The sequence below is a fragment of the Hyposmocoma kahamanoa genome, unplaced genomic scaffold, assembly GCF_003589595.1.
Source record: "Hyposmocoma kahamanoa isolate Upper Pololo Valley unplaced genomic scaffold, ASM358959v1 63, whole genome shotgun sequence".
NCBI lineage: Eukaryota > Metazoa > Arthropoda > Insecta > Lepidoptera > Cosmopterigidae > Hyposmocoma > Hyposmocoma kahamanoa.
This window is the reverse complement of record NW_020653851.1, coordinates 5,574,619-5,592,633: the sequence shown is the minus strand read 5'-3', so window position 1 is coordinate 5,592,633 and position 18,015 is coordinate 5,574,619. Positions and strand designations below refer to the sequence as shown.

The 18,015-nt window shown below is 36.0% G+C and overlaps 3 protein-coding genes across 3 annotated transcripts in view; all 3 read left to right on the top strand.

Moving 5' to 3' along the window:
• LOC113229924 (transmembrane protease serine 9-like) overlaps positions 1-6,489 on the top strand; it is a 17,525-nt gene extending 11,036 nt beyond the window's left edge. The window contains exons 5-7 of the mRNA XM_026463618.1: positions 5,286-5,478; positions 5,849-6,110; positions 6,193-6,489. Of these exons, the coding sequence (XP_026319403.1) occupies positions 5,286-5,478; positions 5,849-6,110; positions 6,193-6,489 (752 nt within the window). The remainder of the gene's footprint in view (positions 1-5,285; positions 5,479-5,848; positions 6,111-6,192) is intronic.
• A 5,636-nt stretch (positions 6,490-12,125) lies between these two features.
• Positions 12,126-13,853, top strand: LOC113230108 (trypsin CFT-1-like). Its single transcript, XM_026463870.1, has 4 exons — positions 12,126-12,201; positions 12,609-12,798; positions 12,984-13,245; positions 13,488-13,853. Exons 1-4 carry the CDS (start codon positions 12,156-12,158, stop codon positions 13,782-13,784), a joined length of 795 nt encoding a protein of 264 aa, XP_026319655.1. The 5' UTR covers positions 12,126-12,155; the 3' UTR covers positions 13,785-13,853.
• A 1,195-nt stretch (positions 13,854-15,048) lies between these two features.
• LOC113230557 (trypsin CFT-1-like) lies at positions 15,049-16,654 on the top strand. The gene is made up of 4 exons (XM_026464563.1): positions 15,049-15,124; positions 15,274-15,466; positions 15,807-16,068; positions 16,347-16,654. The coding sequence occupies exons 1-4, from the start codon at positions 15,079-15,081 to the stop codon at positions 16,641-16,643; spliced, it is 798 nt and encodes a 265-aa protein (XP_026320348.1). The 5' UTR covers positions 15,049-15,078; the 3' UTR covers positions 16,644-16,654.
• The last annotated feature ends 1,361 nt before the right edge of the window (positions 16,655-18,015 follow it).

The window sequence follows — 18,015 nt, the reverse complement described above, 5'->3', positions numbered from 1 at the left end:
TAAAATAACAAACGTTATATGTTGAGCGCGTGTTTAATCCTTGTTATATATCCATCTCATTTTGATGACGTAATATGTTAGGTCGTTTGAGTGTTTACCCAATCGGCATAAGTATCTCCTATCACTTTTCTTGGAACGTGTCCGTTTAGATTAATAAATGTCTACAACGATGTCGTAAACGTAGCATGTCAAATGAAGTCATGTGAATTTAGCTTTTAAGGTAACTTCAGTGTAGCACGTATACTTTAGTAACAGTAGACGTCCTTTGGAAAGAGTTCGTGGAAAATACCGCCACCTAACCTATTTCTGCCGCCAAACAGTAATGTGAACATTACTGTTTTATTTCATTAGCGTATGGATTATGGCCTAGGATTTGCCATTGCCATGCTAGAGAGTGGGTTGACAATTGCAGTGATGTGCCAACCTTAGTGAAAAAGAAGGTAATTGCTATTCATCTGGGTTTTTCCAATTATTAGGCGGAAATTCTGTGAATTGTATATATATGTAGATATACGGTTTCATAAATAAATAAGATTGTTTATCATTTGTTTATAGATTTTTTTACTAAAATGTATGGATTCGGACTTACATTAAAGTTATCTGGGATTAAAATTTATCTATTTTGGAAGGTATATATTGTATATTGTACCAGAAATGCACTTACAATCGACTTCAAAAAAGGAGCTGTTCTCAACTCGATTGAATATTTTTTGTATGTGTGTTACGCCATAATCTGTTAACCGATTTCGATGATTCTTTTTTTGTTGGAAAGAGGGTACCTCAGTAGCAGTCCCATTCATATTTAAAGAAAATATTCCACCAATAAGGGTGGCAAATAAGGGTACGAATCCGGTTTATTGAATTTCACCCATTTTACGTAAACCGATTTCAATAAAACTTGGCGAATAGATGTAATTGCAATGAAAATAAAATGCTATGGCGACCTAGAGCTGATCTAATGATGGAAATGGCAGACAGATGAGAGAAAATTCTCGACAGTGTACAGCATCTACTTTATGTTTGGGTTCGTTATGCGAGTATTACTGCGTTTCGGTTTGGAAGGGTGAGGACTTGTCAACTTATGTCTCAGGGTGACGGGTGCTGTGGCTGTGCCTCTAAGATCTTTGTGATTTAAAGCTTTGAGTAGTACTGCAACCGTTATGGATAGGCGTGTCACTTACCACCAGGCGCACGACTTGTTCGTCCCGCCATTTGCTGTTACAGAAAAAAAAACTTCCATATGCGGTTCAGTTATCATTGTCGTCAGTAGCCATCGCTTGTTGACGTCGGATCTCTGTCAAATATTCTCCGCCTGTTGTTATTTCATTCATATTAATTTTCAACGCGCGGATTGCGGGATAGATAGATAAAACGTTTTTTTTTATGTACAAACATACATACATAACAGAAAAGTATGTAATATTATAATAAAAAATCAGTGGAGTCGTACCACTGCCTAACACCCAGTTATGTATGTGTGCTGTAGCAGTGCAAAAAGTCCATAGCTCTAGCTAGATAGATAGATAAACATTTTATTCACTGATATAACACAAATACAGATTAAGCATAAAAGAAAAACCATAACATGATTGTCATAGCATTGAAAGGGCGCTGACTCAGCATATGCCAAATTTTCCTGAGGCGCTGGTTTTCAGTTAGGACCAACGAGAATTATTTGAAGGCAAAAATATAACGACTACGCGTAAAGTTATATTGAGAATAATAACATACATAGTAAAGTGTAAAGCAGTATTGTGGGCATTACTGAGTTCCGGTTTTGAAGGGTAAGGGTGCTGGTGAAATTACAGGCACATGTGACTTGTCAACTTTGTCTCAGGGTGATGGGCGCAGTGCCCCACAGATTTTTGTGATTTAAATATCTACTGTTATGGACAGGCGTGTCGCTTACCACCAGGCGCACGACTTGTTCGACCCATCACTTGGTATCATAAAAAAACACAAATCGAACAACTCAAGAAAAGTTTCTTCTATTTCACTGGGCTTGAACCAGCGTCTGTGGCCCACCCGGGGCCACCGCTCTTACCAACGGAGCTACAGGTCGAGTCAGCAGATCTTACGAATTTGTCTGTGTGCTTGTTACAGTTTTTTGTATTGAGTTTAAGAGCGCTTTCAAATTAGAAGCACTGCAGTGCACATTTCTGGTCTGCAAAAGTGGCGCTCTAAATACCTTTTTATTGACGTCATTGTCACTTGTGAGGCAGTTATAGATTTATATTACGAAAATGCTATTCATTGTCATTGCCGTAGTTTTTGCATCCTTTTTAAAACAATTATGTCACGTGACTGGCACGCATATACTCGATGCTGTCACGTGACGGTGACAACGACATCACAGCTTATGAGATACGTGTTTCCTTTTATAGACAAAAAATACATGGGGAATGTTGATGTGTGTACGTAATAATATATTCTAATGAATTTTTTAACTTGTTTATGCCTGACAAATTTACTAAATAATCAAAATGATTTTACTTGATATGCGATATAATAAAAAAGACAATATTTTTTTTACAATATCTAGTGAGGGGACGAACAAGTCGTGCAGTTGTAGTGTTACTCAGAGCTTTAAATCGCAAAGATCGGAGAGGCAGTGCCACTGCGCCTGTCACACTGAGACATAAGTTGACACGTCTCTGTGACAGTAATTTCACCCTTCAAAAGCCGAACGCAGTAATGGGAGCACTACTGCTTGTCGGCAGAAATAGGTAAGGTGGCAGTACTTCCGTGGACTAACTTTTTCACGGAGGAGCTCTGCTGCTACTAAGCTAAAACAAATAAAACAAACGTCAAATTGTTGTATGAAGCTACAGAAGATTATGAAGTACATGTGAACAGAAACGATAATTAAAATACAATTAATGTTCTACAATATTCGCGAAAAACACAACAAAAAACAGGTAGGTACTCAATTATAAGCCTTTGTGAGCATTTTCTTCTGAATATCGATAACGTATGTGCTATAATTAAAAAAAAAAATTCAAATATTAGATCAGGAATAATAACCAACGTTCTTAACAAATAGCAGCCTTATTATTGTAGTAAATAGTAACATTATTATTGTGTCAAAAACAATATTTTATCTTTTTTGTTTTTACAATTAGAAAAAGTATTTGCCTTCGACATGCACCAGGCGCAGGTTGGTTATTGTAGTGACATATGCCAATGAGAGTGAAAAAGGAGGCAACTGTTTCGCATCTGCATTTTTCAACTCGTTCGTTGTTTTCATAGTTTTTAATTCGAATTTTGATAAAATTCTAAGTAGAGGTACATTGACCTACTAAAGGTGGAATTAATTTTACACAATCTTTTTAATTTTTACTCGACTTAAAAAAAAGGAGGAGGTTATTTTCGGTTGTATGTATGTTTTCAGATATCTCCGTCAATTGTAGATCAATTTTGAAAATTCTTTTATTGTTTGATAGGGTGCACTCTTGTAGTGATCCCATAGTCACCAAGTCAGAATTCAGATTCTGACTTGATTCAGATTCTGTGGTCAAAGGAAATCCTCAAATTTTGTAGGCATGTTCGTGTATTCACCAATTTTACTATAGATTCTATATCTGCTTTTGTTTCAAAGGGTACTCCAGGTGGCCCCTGATGCTGTTCTGGGTTCGTTTCAGCTAACACAAATTATTATCAAGAAATTACTGTCACCATGGCAACCAGAAAAGAAACTATAAAATGTATAAAGGTGTCCGTAACAGTCCCATTCAGAATCTGATGAGAGGATCCCATGGAAACCAAAAAAGCCGTTAGGCAAACTTTTGAGGGCGGTTTTTTTTTTCAATGAAAAAGTTACAATTATTACAATTTTAACTTTATAAACTGGATTTGCCGACACGCTAACATTTACGTACATAAGTTTAGTGCCAATAAACATAACATTGAAAATGTAATTTTAATTAAGAATAGTATTTTTTTTTATTAAAATTAGTGCAAACATGACATTAATTAATACAGAGAACAATAGTAAACTAGCTGTTCCTGACAATCGTCTTCTCAAAGTCACAAAATCATTTAGGGGCCAATATTTTTCTAAATAAGATTATAGTATAAGATTCAGGTTGATGTTCAAAATTTGCCATTTACGAGATTTAAACCTGTAGTGAAACAAAAACTTTATGGTAAAGGTTTATTATACAGCTTCTGCGTAGGTACCTGGATGGCAAAAATCCGTGTTAGTGTCCCGGTCAGCTCATGCAGGTATTCCCAATCAGAGATGTTCGAAATAAATTGCAATATTTACAAAAATGATAAATGTAGCGAAATAGGTAGCAGTACTTCCCTGGAATAACTCTGTCACATAGTGCTCTACTGCAAACATACAACTATGCATAGTGGATTTAGATCCGAAAAAAAGACCATTTGCTACGTGTAACAATCGCGAAAATCTAAGAGCTCATTGTTTAAATTTTGAACAATGTATAGATAAAAATAATATTAAATGGGTTAATAGGTTAATTATTAAGCAAGTAATAAACAATTGCTCATGGATATTCCAATTGATTTCTAGGTAATCTGTCTTATACTAAAATTATCTGAGATTAAAATTTATCTTTTGCAAAGGTGTATATAATAGCATGAGAAATGCACACATTTTAATTAGTTTGTGGTAGTAGGGAAGACAAGAAGTAACCATGCGTTTCGCCGTTGCCCTGCTTGCTTGTTTGGCCCTTGCCTTGGGTAAGAAAAACCGTAATATTATAATTATCTAATTCAACCTAAATACAACTAGAAATTCGTCAAATGGGTCATACGGAATAAGTTCTTTGGTTTCTTGAACAAATGGCATATATTTTTAAAATTCTTGACCAATATACTAATTCATTTATAATACTAATGAATTCTAGAATCTATCGCCTCTCAAGAAGAGACCTTGGGTTAGAATCTGAGCTCGCACCTCTGACTTTCTCGGTATGTCCGTGCGAAATTTGATTTGAAATTTACAATGAGGTTTTCAATAAAGGAATACATCATGGCGTAACCTGCACTTCGAAGAAAGTTCACAATCCTTGGAAAACGTGTGAAGTTCCCGACCCGCATTGGGCCGACGGATTATGGCCCAAACCCTCGCCAGAGAGGAGACCCGTGCTAAGCTGTGGGTCGTATAAATGAGTTGATGATGATTCAAACACATTATAGATCAATACATTTTATACTTATTGAAGAAGTTGAACTGCATTTTGCCAGCGGTTTATTGCTACGAAATAAAGCAAGTGAACCAATGTCTTGAAAATTAACAGTTCTCTTTATTATTTTTACAGCTGAAGTAGCTGGGCCACCTCCGGATCATTATGAACCACAAAGGATCGTTGGTGGATCATTGACTACCATCAACCAGTATCCATTTGGGGTCGCTTTGCTCTATTCTCAAGCCCAGACTACATTCTGGCAAAGTTGTGGTGGTTCTATCCTTAACCAGAGATCAGTACTGAGCGCTGCTCACTGCACCGTGGGGTATGTACTAAATCGAAATTTAGAATCTAAATCATATAACGTTAATGTGTTCGTTTGGAAGACAAGTTTCTCACATAATAAACTGAGAAATGATTAACAAATAATTGATATTTAAACGAAGATTTGTTTTAATTGTGTTATTCAGCCCATGTTAAACAGACTGCACATACCTTGGTGCACAATTCACATAGTACTTGTTTCTCTGAAAAGTAATGAATCCTACGTGCTAACTATATCAATCAATTGAGTTGCATCTTAAGTTGAAGTGTTTACTCGTGTGTCGTGATTGAGTAATAGGTATACGTGTGGAATTTCAAATCGATATCATTGTAGTACTCCAACTAATATTTATTATATTTTATTTTCATAGGACCGGCAATGTCCCCGGCAGATGGCGCAGTCGTGTAGGCTCTTCCTGGGCAAATAGCGGTGGCGCTGTTCATCTGACAGCCCAAATCATCAATCATCCCCAGTACAACCCTAATACTGAAAATAACGACATCACCATTTTGAGACTTAGCTCTAATATCCAGTATATTGGTGGCACCGTAGCGCCATCAAGCATTGCAGGTGCCAATTACAATCTTGGTGATAACCAGGTCGTGTGGGCCATCGGATGGGGACGCACTTCGGTAATTGCATATTTTTTTCAATTCGTTTCTTTGTTTTAGAACTAAAACCGTTAAACTTAATCTTTATTTATTTTTTGTGTAGAGTGGTGGTGCAGCTTCTGAGCAACTACGTCACGTTCAAATCTGGACAATCAACCAGGCGGTCTGCAGTCAACGATACGGCACTCGTGGTATCTCTATTACTGCCAACATGTTGTGCTCTGGCTGGTTGGACGTCGGCGGCCGTGACCAGTGCCAGGGTGATTCTGGTGGCCCGCTGCTGCACAACAATATCGTTGTTGGTGTCTGCTCTTTTGGACTTGGATGTGCTGATCCGTTCTTCCCTGGTGTGAATGCCCGCGTTTCTACTGCGTCTAACTGGATTCAGTCCAATGCTTAAGGCGTCTATAAATAATAAAGATTTATTTTATAAGCAGATACATCAAAGTTTTGTTTCCGAATAATTTCATGATTAGAATTTTTTTAAACCCATCATTAAGAAAATCTATCGATAAGAAGTTAAAAAGAATAAAATTTAACGGAGCACAGGACCTAGGTAAATAATCACTAATCAACTTATAAACAGAACGATACTTTTTATAATACCAGTGAGTATTTTAGTCAACATTTGGATTTTCTTCTATATTGTATAAGTAAAAAAATACTGTATAGGTAAATACAAATTTTTCTTTGGCATACAGAAGTTTTCTAAATCTGATAATTTTAATATTTAGTATTTATTTTTATTGAATATTATCATGTTTTTAGTAGCATGATATTCGTCTATTTTTTGTGAGAATATTTTGTAACTACGCTAGTGTGTAATTAATAAATATTGATTTAAAGATCGAATAAACATGAAGAAAAATTGCTTCAATCCGACTGTAGTCGGTCGTCGCAACGTGGCTACCGCTCTTACTAGCTGAGCTACGAATCGAGCAAGCAGATTTTACGACTTCTCTATGTGCTCGTTGCGGATCGTTGTATTGGGTGTAAAAGATTAATTTTTTTATAAAACAAAAAGTTTAACACTTTTTCAGTTGAGGTTTTCGCGATTGTTATACTCAGAAATTAAACTTTTTTTCGGTTTCTTAGGTTTTCGCCATTGTTACACTCAGGAAGTTAAACTTTTTTGTCGGTTTCTTAGGTTTTCGTGATTATTACTGTTGATGTTATTGTTGTTATATATGAAATTCAAGATTATACTATATTTGAACGTAAAATTTGATTCTCTACAGGTCAATAAAACCGTCGTTAAAATATTGTAAAAAACAACTAAAAGATGCATACTTAATTACTTAACTCAAAACGAGACACGTTTTATGTGAGCTAGTTCTGGCCAAAATAGTCCTTATTCTAAAATTAGAAATTATTTTTTCTTTTTAAATATGTATATTTGGCAAGTAGGAATTAACCTATACATAAATTAACACAGATCCTTCACGGGAAGCGAGTAATTCGGTTTTCGTCGATTTTGAGAAAATACACTTTTTGTGTTAATACACTATTGTATTAACAGTGCGACATACACGATTCAAATCCGAAAAAAATACTTTCATTTCCTATTTTTGCTACTTTACTGCATTACATCCTGGGGCAGTGCTCAAAAAACCACCCTGATAAACCTGGAAAGAGCGCAGAGAGCTGTTCTTAAAGTCATCAACTTCATCCTTTCGATTATCCAACCCGCAATTCCTAAACGAGTGCGATGATCTCTCGGTTCGGGAACTGTTTATCCAACAAATAATTTTGAGAAAGCACGCAAATACTCCATTTGATTTCATTACTTTTACCAACCACAGACGACTCGATACCTTTTCATCTCGTACACAACTCCACACAGCACACTCGCATAGATTCTTTTGCTTCCCTGGTACATTCCTTTACTTTAAATTAAATTCCTCTTAGCATTTTTCGCCATGAATAAAATAGAATGTAAAAAGATCGTCCAATTGTGGCTTAAGAGTAAAACTTACAACGAAACAGAGGGTATTGCTGGAAGTTGTTTCATAATTATTTTTATATAGGTAACCATTTATTTATAATTACTAATTATTTTATTTGTAAATATAGAAAATCTCTTTTTAAGCTGTAATATACAGAAATTTGCCCAAAACGATGCCTAAAATACAGGTACACATTTATTTAGTTGTATAGCTTTACTATGAAGAATGTATAATTTAGATTCCCTTCTTAATGCTTATTTTAGTGCTATAATAGCTTTTACTAGATTAAGTTATATTGAAAAAAAATATCTTTATCTTATCTTTATTTATTGTTACGTGTTGTTTTCTAATTTTTAGTAGCTATTTACGAACCAAATTTCATAATCTATCCAGACCTTCATCGTCATTACTGTGCGATGATATGTTTGTTTACAAATAACACGTCAGATTGACATCTCTAACTGGATGAGGTCGTAGAGAGGGTGGAACAGTTATCTTAAAGTCAATGTATATATGTAATGTATTGTTGACAGGGTTGCCATATGGAAAATAAGGAGTAAAGTCAATGGTGAAATGGTTTATAAATGAGCGCGTATGAACAAACGGGCTTTTGTGTGAGCGACTTTTTTATTTATTATGGTCAAAATCACAAGTAATACATAAGCTAACAAATAGAGATTTAATAAGTAACTAACGTTAACCACAGTTTACGTACACTGTTTTCAAATTTCAGTAAGTATTTACTCCTAATTCAGGGGTGGTACTGCCTACAAGAAATACCAACATTAAATCAAGAGTAGATACAGTAATATCATTATAAAAGTATACATAGATTGCTCCTCCAATAGACACAAAATAATTAGAAAAGTAAACAACTGCGTGACCGTTCACATTGAATTCAGTTGTAATCTGATTCGTGTTTTGTACTTTCGAAATAATATGAAAATAGATAAGCGAATTAATTTTCTATCTACGAAGGTTATATGTACATATAATATAATCTATTGGAGGTTTTGATATTAGAAGTTAATAAGTAAAATGGTTGCCATTCACGAACGCCATTACCTAACTTCCTCCGTAGCTGAACGCTACGAGGCTTACTATGCTGGACAGCGACGACGCAGATATCCCGGGCCGGGAGAAATATTTGTACGGCCCACAATTCTTTCTGTCGTGAGTTTGGATATAATTTCCCTCTCTCGTTAATTTTTCTCTCGTGAGGTTGTTGGTTTGTCTATATGGTGTATATCCGTGGCACCCGCGACACAGAGTTTCCCTAGTGTGAAGTTAGTGTGTGCGTTATTATTATTATAATCCCTGACTGAACGGGCCTTATGATGGAGGATTTCTCGCTCAACGTATCCCTCGCGGACGCTTGTACTAAAGTAGTTCTAGCTTATGTTGTTCAGTTTCAAGATTCTTCCAAAACGTTACCATTGTAGCGAGAGCTGTAACGGCGCGTACTCATAGTGATTGCAGTGTACAATGCCTTTCATCACACTTGCGAAGGGAAATTAGACTTTAAAATGTGATATTTTATGTATTCATAAAATACTTACAAAATTTTAAATATCTTAAAAAAATCGTACATACTTATAGAATAATAATTCATTTTTCAGCATTAATACTTTTTGTTTTGACTTTATTTATGAATGAGTTAAAAAATCCTTAAAACTTTAGTGTGCCTTGCATAAAAATCACATATTAAATAACGACGACCTACATATATACATTACTTTTAATAAACAAAATAAAAAACACTGCTTTTTAGCGCGAGGCGGCGGGTGGTGGTCGAATTAGCAGTTTTTCTGTGCCTTTTGTGTGTCACAGGAGCATAGGAATAAAAAAAATCCATTAGGCCGTATGATAAAAATACAGCCTATTTTTGCTGTACAAAATAATATGCTAAATTTATTGCTGAAAAATATTATTACTGTGATAATGTTATTGGGAGTCTTTCCGTTCCCAGTAACACTGCCAAATAGAAGGTAACAGAATTATATGAGTAGGAGCAGGGTTACGATTGTGACCGATGTCGTAATAGCGGTATTACGACAAAAAGGTTATCCCTTTTTTATTTTCGCAGACAACCATTTACGATTGGCACGGTGCAAAGCAAATTGCACGGCAGAATTAGGCGCACGTCATTTCAGTCGCGTAGTTTCTGCTAGATTTGTTCTTTGGTCTTGGTTTTTCCTTTGAGCTCAGCAGTCGTTTATATAAAATTAAACATCTACTCTGATATTGGGATAAGAACCTCACGTATTTAAGTTTTGTTTTTTATCATAGCTCTATAAATATTTTTTTCATGCACGTATTATTGTGTAGAGTGTATTGTAGTAATTGGTCATAGATATCGCTATTAGAAGAATCCCCAGGAAGCCTGCAACGGCTCCAACTGTTTGCTTCACGTTCGGCTTTAAGATCAGTGTCAAAAAGACAGAGGTCCTTGGACATACATGATCCCGAGACACTAACCCTTAAGTTTGGTGAGGATCTGTTCAAGTAGATGGATAAATTACGCTGTTTAAGGAGCACTACAACATTCTAGTATGACCTTAATACCGAAATTAATAGTAGGGTCGGTCTAGCTGCAGTATATGACAAACTGTTTTTCAAGGTCTTCTGCTCACATGACCTGAATTTGGCAAATTTCTTATATTCCTAAGGGCGCAAATTTGCACCTGCGGCGGCGGAACGTTCAGGACTCACATTCCACGATGGCTGCATCGAGTACATAACCAGAAATAGAGACAAAATAAGGGCCATCGGTCCCTGGTAACTGATCAGGCGAATGGGCCATATATCACTTTTAAATATTAACTCTCGTTTGCGCTGAAATCACAAATTAGAAAGCTGAAATAGCACAGCGCCAAGAACTGACCTGTATGTACGTCTCCGTATATTCGGAAAATGGGAGATAGTATGGTCACGTATCACTTATGGTGGAGGACAAATTGGCGAAACACATATTCTACTTTGAATTTGAGGAGGGTAAGCGGAGACGTGACGGTCAGCTCCTCAGGTATAAAGATGTTCAGAAGCGACATAATATGAGAAGATGCAACATTGAGCCAGGAATATTTGTAGCACCATATATGGTTCGAAACAGCGGAAAGCTCACCTTAATGATAATTGCGACTACATAAAGACCCGCTCACGTGCATGATCACGTGCTCTCAACGTGCATGAGGGATCTTTGAGCGCACTAGTGCCAACACAACTAGGACTTGAAGTAGTCGTCATAACCAGAAAAAAAGCCGATTGATGAATATGTCCTAATGATATGATTTTATCAGCGATATGTACCTGTAAAGTATCTGCATTAAATTACACGCTACATAATTTATAGTCTTATTTTAAAAAAGTTATTGTTGTCGCTTTATTCATTAGGTAACGTACTTTCGATATCAGTTTAAAGGTTTTTGATATCCATTATATTAAGGGAATAATCGCCTGGACACATACACTTAAAGATTACACCCTGTATGGTCCGCAAGGTTGTTAGCATTTTACAAATAACCCTATGTACAATAAATATATTCTAGAAATTGTATAGCTTGATGATGAATTTGAAAAATAAGTGTTTATACTCAAACGCTTCGATAGTAAATAACTTAATAAAATGTATTGTATTAAATGTGTTGCCCGCTTATGACCTTTGTTCTCACTGCCTTGGGTTGGCTGGAAGAGATCTCTTTTAGAGATAAGTCCACCTTTGCAAACCTTTTCTATAATAGATTTTTTCTGATGTATTTATTGGTGCAATAAAGAATAAATAATTGTCATTTGATACTTGAAACATCTAAGCAACAGAATGTTTTTACAATTACAATTTTTGCAATTGTCATGCTCGCAGTAGGGTTGCCAATTGTAGTAACGTGTATAAAAATTTTGTTGTACTATCAATCTAAAATTCTTGTGTCTAACGTGGGAACCCTACGATTAAAATTTTAATGAATGTTGATACAAAATGCAAAAATCGTATGATAATTATTAGTAGTTACTATGTAATCAGATTTAGATTAAAATTATCGAGCAGTAAAATTTATCTCTAGGTATATATAGTACGAGAAATGCATATTTCCTTTAGTTTGGGGTGAAAGGTAAATAATTGACCATGCTTTTCGCCGTCGCCTTAATTGCTTGTTGGGGCATTGTCTCGGGTAAGAAAAACTGTTATAATATAATTTTTAGATAAAAAACCTGCGAAAATGTAAAATTTTATATATAACTTGTTTAGCTTCTTGAATAAAGACCAATTACTGACCTTTTGTTACATTGTGATAGCATTTACTAATAAAATAGGTGTTTGATCACCATATTCATTAATTTATACATTTAAAATTTTATACATTCATTCATTCGTTATATTTTTAATTTACATAACAAACTCGACCCCACTTGAATTTGGTCCGCAAGGTGATATGTCGACCTATTCCACTAGTCCCTACTAGCTGTCCCCCTGGTGGGGACAAGTGGATTTTTTCCACACTTCCTTACTACACCGTCACAACCTAATGTCTGTGAATCATTGTCTTGAATAATATTAATTATTTTATAATTTCTGCAGCCACCGTAGCCGGACCCCCGCCAGGACCTTATGAATCACAAAGAATCATAGGTGGATCAGCGACCACCAACTACCAGTACATATTCACCGCCGCTTTGCTCTTTTCTCAAGCGGAGACTACATTCACTCAACAATGCGGTGGTTCCATCCTTAACCAGAGAACAATTCTCACCGCTGCTCATTGCTTCTCGTACGTATCGAACCTATGAAATATATGAATGTCAAAAGTTACAAATTTTTAACGAAATTTAGCTGCATACGATTACGTTCATTTAAAAGGAGTTTTATCCTATATACTAAGTAAATCAATCAATCAAGCGAATTCCATCTGAAATTTTCTTTTTTACACTGTAACTAACGATTTTATTTGCACAGCTCCGGCATGGTTGCTACCAGATGGCGCGCTCGTGTAGGCTCTTCCTGGGCAAATAGCGGTGGCTACGTCCATCTGTCGGCTGACATCATGAACTATCCCCAATATAATCCGAGTTACCATGACAATGATTTCTCCCTCTTAAGGCTTAGCTCCCTTATTCAGTATATAAGTGGTTCAGTGGGACCGGGGAGCATTGCGGGCTCCAACTACAATCTCGCTGACAACCAGATTGTGTGGGCAATTGGATGGGGAGAAACTTGGGTAAATATTTTTAAATTTTCATTACAATTTCAACTTTTTTTCTTTATTAATGGATTTGTGAATAACTCTGTTATTAATTTTTTGAGTTATTCTTGGTCTTTTTTTATATTTCTGCGGAATAGTAATATGCACCATTTGAAATTATTAGGTGGTCAAAGTTGTAGTGACATAGAATGATAAATAGTACTTTTATAACCAACAGTTTTGGACCTGAACATCCTTTGACTAATCTTTTTTTGTAGCCTGGTGGTTCAGCATCCGAACAGCTACGTCACGTTCAACTCTGGACAGTCAACCAGCAGGTTTGCGCACAACAATACGCTACTCAAGGTAGTGTTATTACCAATAGCATGCTGTGCGCTGGCTACTTGGACGTCGGTGGTCGCGGTCAGTGCGCGGGTGATGATGGCAGCCCACTGTTGCACAACAATGTCATTGTGGGTGTCTACTCTTGGGGATTAGGGTGTGGTGACCCCTATTACCCTAGTGTTAACGCTCGCATTACTTATGCTTCTAACTGGATCCAAGCTATGGCTTAAAGCACATATGGCACAGAAGAAACATAAATTTATTAAGTTATAAAAATACACAAATTTCCTGAATAAAGAATTTTTTAAAAGCAAATCTATTTTATTGTAACAAATTCAATAATTTCAAGAATTACATAATTAAAAATCTTTACAAATTTATTATAATTATAATATAATAATTATCAAAGAACGAACATTAAGAAAAATTCTTTCGATGCGGCTGGATTCGAACTAGCGCCTTCCAACAATTAGTGCTTGAAACTCTGCCAGCAAAGCCACGGAACAAACCAGCAGCCCTTACGAATTTTTGTATGTGTTTGTTGCAGATCTTTATTTTTGGTTTTAACGACTTTTTTGCCATAACGACGTTTTTTGCGTCACTCGTTGACTCGTGAGCTACGTAATTTCACCAGCACCCTTGCCCTTCAAAACCGGAACGCTCACATTAATGTTAGGCGGCAGAAATAGGTAAGGTGGCTGTACTTCCCAGGACAAACTCTTTCACAAGCAGCTCTACTGCTACTTTTATTTATATTTACGCACCTATAACATAAACAAGTCATTAAAAAAATCTACCACAGCAAACTTTTACGTCGTGTGCTCCAGTTACACATAACTACGTTGCCACCATCTCAAACTAGTTCGTGCACCTTCCAAAACACCTGCTCCACATCATTTTTTCAGCAACAGAGTGCATAATTGGAACATGCTACCGGAAATTGTTGTTTCTGCTGTCTCTGTTAATGTCTTCAAAAACAAGCTCGACAGCTAGCTACGAAAGTGTGAATTAGTGGTAAAAAAGTGAACTAAAACAAACGATATAAATTTCAACACTGTATGATGTATACATACCATCGAAAGCTGCTCGTCTATTATCAAATAAATAAATACGTAAATTAAATTTATTCGTGAGGCGAGTATTGTGTTTCCAACTTTCAATTATCGGCTTTCTTTCGCATGTATGTCCTAACAATGGCTAACAATATAAACATAATCCTTTTATTTTATTTTTAATTTTGGGTCACTTGACCGTTATCATAAATCCATAAAGCATATCGGCGTGCACGTACGAAAAATACATTAAATTTCAAATTCGTCATTCTTAATTGAGAACCCCAGGGTTAAAATTGTAAATAATGTTAACACAAAATGATTTAACTATGCGATAACTCTCACTAGTTACCGTGTAATCAGATTTAGATTAAAATTATCGAACAGTAAAATTTATCTATCCAGAGGTATAAATAGTACCAGAATAGCACAATTCTTTTAGTTTGGGGGAAAGGAAGAAAAAGAATTGACCATGCTTTTTGCCGTCACCTTGTTTGTTTGCTGGGGCATTGTCTCGGGTAAGAAACTATTATAATTATAAATTATCTAATTCAACCTGTAAAATTTTTATATTTGTAATGTAATGTTACATTTTTTCGATTGCCACTCGCTATTGGTCCGTAAACCTAAAACCTAATGTCTTGGAAAATATTTATTATTTTTAAAGCCAAAGTAGCCGGACCCCCTCCAGGACCTAATGAATCACAAAGAATCGTTGGTGGATCAGCGACCACCATCACCCAATACCCATTCGCAGCCGCTTTGCTCTACTCTCAAGCCCAGACCGTATTCACTCAACAATGCGGTGGTACCATCATTAACCAGAGAACAATTCTCACCGCTGCCCACTGCTTCTGGAAGTACGTATCAAACTAAAAAACTTCTCTTACACATGACTGTTTATTGAAAGATAAGTTACAAATTTTTAACGCAGTTTATTTGTTTGTGTATTACAGTTAGTTACAATATAAATAAAATATAAATAGGTACAATATTATAAAGTACAATTACGTTCATTTAAAAGGTATTTATCTGAAAAGAGCTATATGCTAAATAAAAAAAAATCAATCAGTCAAGTGGTATCTGAAATTTTCGTAAGCTCTTCCTTGCATCGCATTTGTGCGACATCCAGCTGGAATTCTAATTTAAATCTAATTGGTAAATATTTTCACACTCCAACTAACGATTTTGTTTTCACAGCACCGGCATGATTGTTTCTCGATGGCGCGCTCGTGTAGGCTCTTCCTGGGCACACAGTGGTGGCTCCATCCATACGCCGGGTGAAATTACGAACCACCCTCAATACAATCCTAGCTTCGAAGACAATGATTTCTCCCTTTTAAGGCTTAACACCTTCATCCAGTACCTTACTAATTCAGTGGGGCCGGCGAACATTGCGGCCGCCAATTACAATCTCGGTGACAATCAGATTGTGTGGGCAATTGGATGGGGAGACACTTGGGTAAATATTTTTCATGACAATTTCAACTTTTTTTCTTTATTAATCGTTTCCTAAATAACTCTGTTACTAATTTTAATGGTTATTTTTCCTCTATCTTTATAATTCCAGCTGAGTATTATGTACCATTTGTGACGACTGTTTGTCGGAAAGAGTAGTATCTTCTTAAACTGGTGGGCAAAGTAGTAGTGACTATAATACAAAATGATACAATGATAAACAGCACTTTTATAATGAACTACTACGGCCTGGGCGTTTTTAACCAATGTTTTCTTTTGTAGCTTGGTGTTCCTGGTGTAGATCAGCTACGTCACGTTCAAATCTGGACTGTCAATCAGGAGCTCTGCGCACAACGATACGCTACTCAAGGTCGCCGTATTACTAAGAGTATGTTGTGCATTGGCTACGTGAACGTCGGTGGTCGCGATCAGTGCACGGGTGATGATGGCAGCCCATTGCTGCACAACAATGTCGTTGTGGGTATCCGCTCTTGGGGAATCGGGTGTGGCGACCCCTATTACCCTGGTGTTAACTCCCGTGTTTCTGTTGCTTCTCACTGGATCGAAGCTATGACTTAAATCACCGATATGAATAAAGAAATTTTTAAAAGTAAATGTATTTATTTGTTTTTGAAGAATCACGTCACCAAAATCGTTAGAAATTAAATTAAATTCGCTTGATAAAAACGATAAGTATTCTATGATTTTGAAAAGCGATTCAGTTTAGTTAATATAGATTGTTTTGATCACGACACGAAGAATTCTCTTCGACAGTATGAAAAAAGAGTGAAGGTTTTTTAGCGTACTATATACTATACACCAGGTTTCAATTGAAAATCACTTGGCTTGTATATATTTAAACATAACATTGTTTTATGGATAATTTTGTTATTACTTGTTAAAACACAGAAAAATCAATTTTATTTGATAAAAAATATGTTTTTACTGAGTTATCAAATACAATATCGAATGAATTTCGACATCTTTAATGACTCGCTAGCTACCTTTAAAAATAATAACTTAACCTCCGGTTAAAAAAACCGACCTCAAAAGTCATTCATTCCCTGGTTTGCCACCTTTAGAGGTGAAACATTTTCTTTAAATTCAAATGGGACTACATCTGAGGTACCTTCTTTCCAACAAAAAAAAAATCATCAAAATTGGTTCACAAATGGCGGAGTTATCGCGTAACATACATACAAAAAAAACATACAGACGGATTGAGAACCTCCTCCTTTTTTTAAGTCGGTTAACAATAAAAAAAATTATTCAATGTTCTGACCGACTTGTTATGTACCAAATCATCATTTATTTATAATCTTATTCTAACGTCCTGATTGTATTTTACTTTTTCTTTTTTAACTGTACAGAAAATTGTAATTATAATTGTAACGAGTAATTAACTTTCATACATTCTTGAATCTGTATAGCTTGCTGTGTTCGCCAATATGTATAGTGTATACCTGCCTTTAAGCATTACAATAATACAATAAATAAATAAAGGTTACAACACCTATTATTTATTTATTGTAAAGTAACGCCTATGTACGTAGCAAACTAGAATATGCATTATGGTTTGGGTCAATATAAGACAAATACTTCATCATGGTTGCACGAATTCAGCGTCAATTTGCATGTTGGCTGTAGAGCTAACATAGAGGTACGTACTGCAGCCTCTATAACTTAATATATAGAGGCTGCAGTACGCGTATTACCCATACTTACCTTCACGCTTTGTTGTGTGGTGTAGTTAGAGCGCATTTGATCGACACGAATTTCATCGCGGAGTCCGCGTTGCCGCCGTGCAGCGACCCCGTGCGTCTAACTGTCATGGCTTGTTTGACTGTGTTTTAATTTAAATGAGCGTTCCGGGCACGCGGGCTAGCCTGGTTTGAATATGGTCTACGCGGCGGTCGCGCGGTAATTTTATTGAGAGGAATGTAAATGTTGA

Coding starts and splice junctions, on each gene's coding strand:
- LOC113230557 (XM_026464563.1), top strand. CDS start 15,079: ATGCTTTTTGCCGTCACCTTGTTTGTTTGCTGGGGCATTGTCTCGG. Junction 15,125..15,273: donor TTGCTGGGGCATTGTCTCGG/GTAAGAAACTAT, acceptor TTATTTTTAAAG/CCAAAGTAGCCGGACCCCCT. Junction 16,069..16,346: donor TTGGATGGGGAGACACTTGG/GTAAATATTTTT, acceptor TTTCTTTTGTAG/CTTGGTGTTCCTGGTGTAGA.
- LOC113230108 (XM_026463870.1), top strand. CDS start 12,156: ATGCTTTTCGCCGTCGCCTTAATTGCTTGTTGGGGCATTGTCTCGG. Junction 12,202..12,608: donor TTGTTGGGGCATTGTCTCGG/GTAAGAAAAACT, acceptor TAATTTCTGCAG/CCACCGTAGCCGGACCCCCG. Junction 12,799..12,983: donor ACCGCTGCTCATTGCTTCTC/GTACGTATCGAA, acceptor TTATTTGCACAG/CTCCGGCATGGTTGCTACCA.